Here is a 6,034-nt window from a genome sequence, read left to right on the forward strand (position 1 = left end):
AAAAACTCTTGTCTTTGACAATTTTCTTTGTAAAGTGCTATTCATTCATGATGATGAACTACATATTGGCTTGGTTACATTGATGTTAATAGACACATCAATTTGAACGAACGCTTCCATTTTGACCTTGTCGAGGTTAATGTTGTGAGTAAAGGACCTTTAGATGTTGTGATACACCTGATATGAGCAGCAGCCAATAGCAGCCAGACAGCAGGGCTCAGATAGAGAAGTTAATCAGCTACAGGCTGCTGGGTCGAGTCGGCAGATAACAAAGGAACACACACACACACACACACACACACACACACACACACACACACACACACACACACACACACACACACACACACACACACACACACACACACACACACACACACACACACACGCACATGGTTGCTTCCTGACTTCTTGTCAAGTTTGTTCTGGAGTCCAGTTTGAAAGCAGACCGTCATGACGAGGTTGCCGCCGCCGCCACTGCTGCTGCTGCTACTGGGCGTGACGGCCTGCCATCTCTGCATGTTCGTCACTGCTCACACACAGTCCAGCCAGCAGGGAGACCCATCATACCCCGAGAAGGATGGAATCTTACAGCTGGAAAAGGAGACTTTCGAGAGGACACTGAGAAAATACACCCAGCTGCTTGTGTATTTCTGTAAGTCACACTAGCATTCGCACTGCAAAATCTGCAGGGTTTCCAAAAGACACTAAATCATTGTGTGTGTGTCTGTCAGACACTCCTCTGTATGCAGAGGGACATCGTGTGCTGGAGGCATTTGAGGGCGCAGCAGCAGAGCTGCAGGGGTCAGAGGTCAAACTGGCAGTGCTCGATGTGACAAAGGAGAAGGAGCTGGCTGAAGAGTTCAATGCGACCGATCACCTCACAATCAGACTGTTCCTCTCCGGAGATAAACACAACTCCGTGCTCTGCCCTGGTGAGCGCTGGTGAAAATGAATGGTGTGATCTAATGAAACACCTGAAACTCCCAGAAGTGGCTGTTACATAATGTCTCGCAGCTCGCTGATGGATTCTGCTGCTGATGTGTTTCCTTTCATTGTGATGAAGTTCCTCAGAGCGCAGCGTCCATCCTGACCTGGTTGAGAAGGAGGGTGGGATCAGCTGTCGACCTCCTCGCAGACCTCAGTCAGGCAGAGGCCTCTGGGGAGCTGACAGTGCTTGGATTCTTTAAGGTAAATTCATTTTCTGTGACGCTGTATCTGGACATCTGCATGTGTGAGCGTTTGGTTCTTTATGTGTATCTGTGCAGGAGCTGGACCACGAGTACGTGAAGTCGTTCTACTCTGCAGCGATCCAGCTTCCGCATGTGAACTTTGCTGTGACGCAGGATGAAGAAGTCGTCAGCAAATATCATCTCACACAAGATGTTGTCCTGCTGCTCAAGAAGGTGCTTCACATGCTCATACAAACCCACAGGTTTACCAGGATGCAAAGATACGATTTTACATGAAAGAGCAAGAATTTATTCCAATATGTGAAATTGCATCTTTTACATTAAAGCATCGGACAGAAGGCGGTTTAAAGTCGATTCAACTCAAGTAGATTGAAGTAACACTATTCAGACCATTTGAAGCAATTCAAAGTCCTTCACAGGAACTTATAAATTAAAATTAAAAAAAAACTTTAAAGGAGCATTGAATGTTCAAGAAATATTAAAACAAAAGCAAGAAAGCAAATTCCTGAACGCATCACATAAATTAACTTTAAATTACAAAACAGACCAATATAAAGATAATAACTATTGACGATCACAACATTACATCACAGATTGATTTCAAAAAAATACGAATTGAGTTGAAAACATTATTATTTGAGAAGAAAGATCTTATTAAATCTGTTAGACGTCAAAAACATAAATAATCTGGTACAGTCACATTTGCATTACATCCAAACTTTTATTTCAAAACCACTGGCATTAAGAAAATTCAGACGTTGGTGATCAATTTGGTAATTTTGTTGCATTTCTGTAAGTTTCTGCATTTTGGTGTGTTTGTGTTTCCACTGCAGTCCAAACTCATCCAGGCCTACAAAATGAGGCCTGACACTTCTCCAGAGGAGCTGATCGTCCTCGTCTCTGTTTACAGAATGGATCCAGTCACCGAATATAACGGACAGGTAACATTTTTCACATGTTTATAGTTGCCAAATAGAACTTTATAGAAATAGTGCCTTTTGTTTTTTACTCCGTTTTTTTCCTCGTCTGTATTAGTGTAGCGTTGTTTGTTGAGAATGAATATTTCATGACTTTGCATGTGTATTCAATGAGCACTTTATTAGAAGCTCCTGTGTAATCCATTAAACTTTCATGAGGATTTAATTGGCTCTGCCAGGAAATCCTTTATTAATAAAAGTCTAGTGGATGGTGTTGGTGTAGTAGATGGAATGCACCCAGTCATGCATTAGTTATAAATGAAAGGAGTTTTGGCTGAGAGCTTTTCAAGTATTACTTCAGCAATAAATAAGTCTTTATTCGTCCATCCATTCTCCCTCCTCTGCTTTTTGACTCTTGCATTAATTACATGAGCATGTAGAAAGTTTTTTCTACTAAATATAAAAACTGTCTTGATAGATTGACTGAACTTCTTAAAAAAAATTTAAAATTGACTCCAGCATGTGATTGAAAGTGTTTTATTTCTTCTCTCCTCCTGCAGACGGCCTCTCAGATCTTATCCTCGCCTGTATTGAACCACGCTGTCCTCTTTGTCAACAAAAGTTCGGTCGACTTCAAAGACATTTTCTCTGCTTTTAGCGGCGCTGCAGAGGCATTCAGGCTGAAGGTACACAGCACAGAACGTGAGAACCAGTGAACAAATTCTCACAGTTTTTCTCCGTCTCAGGATCTTGACAGAAACCGGGTCTTCGTACAGACTTCGTACAGACTTTGTACAGACTTCGTACAGACTTCGTACAGACTTCGTACAGACTTCGTACAGACTTCGTACAGACTTCATACAGACTTCGTACATTGTGACGGCAGCTCGTCAGGCTGAGCTTCCAGTTCTTCATGTCTGATTGATGTTCGGTGTGTCTGTATCCAGATCTTATTTGTGTTGGTTGATGTGACCGAGCCTCGCAATGGTCGGCTCATGGAGTATTTCCTGGTGCGAGACTTCGAGGCTCCCCTCATCCGAATAGTCAATCTCACTGATCATGTGACCTACCACCTGCCCTCTGACAACCTCAACGAAGACACCATCAAACGCTTCGCCCAATCTTACCTGGAGGGCAAAGCCAAGGTAACGCAGACTCTTTGTCTTCTGCACGAGAAAGAATTCGTCCGGTGCAAGTTGTTGGGATGAGTTTGATGCGATTGATTCTACAGCCAAAGATGCAGACTGAGCCGATTCCTGAAGGATGGGAGGAGAAGCCCGTGAAGGAGCTGGTGGGAATGACACTGGAGAAAGTGGCTTTTCACCCCAATAAAACAGTTTTTGTCCTGTTCTGTAAGTAACTTTTCATTCCCATTAGTTCCGTCTTTGTGGTCCAAAAGACAAGCTGCTGTCGCTCAAATTGGTGCAGAAGTGAATGCTGGTTCTCATGGAAAGACTTCTGTCTTCAAGAGAGTGTCGGTGGTCAGGAGGTTCCCATGAACCAGTCAACTGATAGAGTCTTATTAGAGCAGATCAGACCTGCAGGTTTAGAGAAGATCTGACCCAGTTATCTAGATCCTCACAGATCCTTACAGATTTTAATTTTTCCTTCTTCTAATACACACACACACACACACACACACACACACACACACACACACACACACACACACACACACACACACACACACACACACACACACACACACACACACACACACACACAAACACACACACACACACACTGTGATAACAAAATGTTCCCCACTAACAGGTGCCTGAAAACAAATTTCATTTGTGTCATAAGGTTGATGGGTGTGTACCACCTCAGGGCAGATAATTATCTCAAGGAGTGGCTTGAACAAGTTGCATAACTTAAAACATCCATCACACTAAAATTAGATCTTTGCATTATCAGTGTTTTTCCACGGCCTCACCAAAAATAACTTCAATCACTGAATTTTGTTTGCTCAAACATTTTGTCTAATTTTGTAGAATAGATATAGAACAACCTGAAGACATGACGACAGAAATCTTTATTGTTTCTATTATTGCTGTTAATTGCTTCCTGTGCACAGGCAAAACCACCTTTATGGCTTATGATTCGTATCTATGTGTCTATTTCAGATCTGCCGTACAGTAAAGCATCACTGGCTTTGTTCCCGCTGTGGGAAAAAGTAGCCGAGACTTTCCAGGAGCGAGAGGACGTGGTTATCGCTCGAATCGATGCCTCGGCCAACGACATCAACATGTCTATGCAAAGAGCGTACCCATCCCTCTGCTTGTTTCCCGCTCTGTATGCGGAAAGGGTATGAAACACTATGACTTTAGGGTCGAAACACATGTTTAATGAATGCTGTGAGCATTGATACCAATCTATCAGACAATGTTGTGCAAAGTATTTTCAGCGAGAAGGAATTTTACAATCTTGTTAATCTTGAACTGTTAGATGACAGAGTGATTCATGATCTCTTACTGATCTACAGAGGAAACAGACATTTTGCACTGATGGCACAATGTTCAGTGCTTCTGTGTGTTTCTGTGTTGCTGTCAGGCGGTGGTCTACACTGGGAAAAAGAATCTAAACGACCTGGTGACGTTTGTACATGAAGAGATGGAGACAGCCAAAGAATACAGAGTGAAGGTGAAACAGCTTTCTTGCTGGCATCAATCTGTATGCGTGTGTTTTTATTTCTGCCTCTGTTAAAAATAGACTCATTATGTTTTTTTTATGTTTCCAGGAGGATGAGGACAGGAGGAAGTACGTCGAGGCCTCAAAAGCTGAGGAGGCAAAAGAAGCAAACCAATCCAAAGAAACCAGAGATGAGCTATAATTCAAGTTATCGTGTGTGTGTGTGTGTGTGTGTGTGTGTGTGTGTGTGTGTGTGTGTGTGTGTGTGTGTGTGTGTGTGTGTGTGTGTGTGTGTGTGTGTGTGTGTGTGTGTGTGTGTGTGTGTGTGTGTGTGTGTGGTTTTACGTGCTATCAATTACTATCGGGCCAATTCAATCAAATAAAACTGTTATCAAACTGACGTCTACAAATCTTTTATGGACATGGTGAGAAAAGATTGTCACAGGAAACAGAAATATGGTGATTTTCCAAAGGTTCTAGCACTTTACCATCCATCTTTTTTATAGCACTTGCAATATAATTTTCTGCATGACTGAGTCACAACTTGAGGTTTAATTCAAGACAATATCTTTAGGAAGAATGAAATTTTGAATAGAATATGGGGACATTTGGTTCCACCTGCCAACCCTACAGCCCAAATACTAAGACTCACATACTTCTACAGGTTGCAGCTGTCTGGAGTGAAGTAGTCTTTATAGCAGAAAACCGCTAAATGAATGATTCAACTATTATGACAAACATCTAAATTTGTTTTCTGGAAGGATGAGCCAAAAACTGAAATGTTTGGCTTTAAAGATTAATGGTCCCTGAAAAACAGTCAGATTTGGAAGTTTGACATAGTCCCATCAAGAAACTGAGTGTGGAATCACTTAATATACACCCAGGCTCATAACAGTCATAACACACTCACAACAGTTGTCAACTGTGGGAAACATGCAGAACCAAGATCTCATTATTACAAAGCCAGAACAAAGAGACTGAAGCTGGAACCCTTTAACATCAGCACTTTGTATAGTTTTGACACTGAACAGGCATAAAAACAAATTAAAAAAATTATTGTAAGAAAATATTTATTCCTGTTTTGGAAGTTTGGAGTAATCATTGGCAGAGTTGAATAATAGACAATAATATTAATCTCTGGCTGATTCACAGAAGAACTGGAGCACAATGTGATTGAACTCCTCCAGTCAGAGCAGTCTCCTTCATTACCAACAGGGGGCGCACTACCTGTCACAGTCAAGTGGAACCGTTCCTAAACCCAGTAAACGTTCTATGGAAGAAAAAAAATATCAA

The 6,034-nt window shown here is 41.8% G+C and overlaps 1 protein-coding gene across 1 annotated transcript; it reads left to right on the forward strand.

Annotated features, from left to right (window-relative positions):
* Positions 1–405: 405 nt before the first annotated feature.
* On the forward strand, positions 406–5,140 carry LOC308110125 (protein disulfide-isomerase). The gene is made up of 11 exons (XM_080464223.1): positions 406–655; positions 735–935; positions 1,067–1,191; positions 1,269–1,406; positions 2,027–2,134; positions 2,671–2,796; positions 3,058–3,255; positions 3,342–3,462; positions 4,237–4,418; positions 4,664–4,753; positions 4,851–5,140. Exons 1-11 carry the CDS (start codon positions 454–456, stop codon positions 4,941–4,943), a joined length of 1,584 nt encoding a protein of 527 aa, XP_080320349.1. The 5' UTR covers positions 406–453; the 3' UTR covers positions 4,944–5,140.
* The last annotated feature ends 894 nt before the right edge of the window (positions 5,141–6,034 follow it).

This window comes from Lipophrys pholis, assembly GCF_963383615.2.
Source record: "Lipophrys pholis genome assembly, chromosome: 5".
Classification (NCBI taxonomy): Eukaryota; Metazoa; Chordata; class Actinopteri; order Blenniiformes; family Blenniidae; genus Lipophrys; species Lipophrys pholis.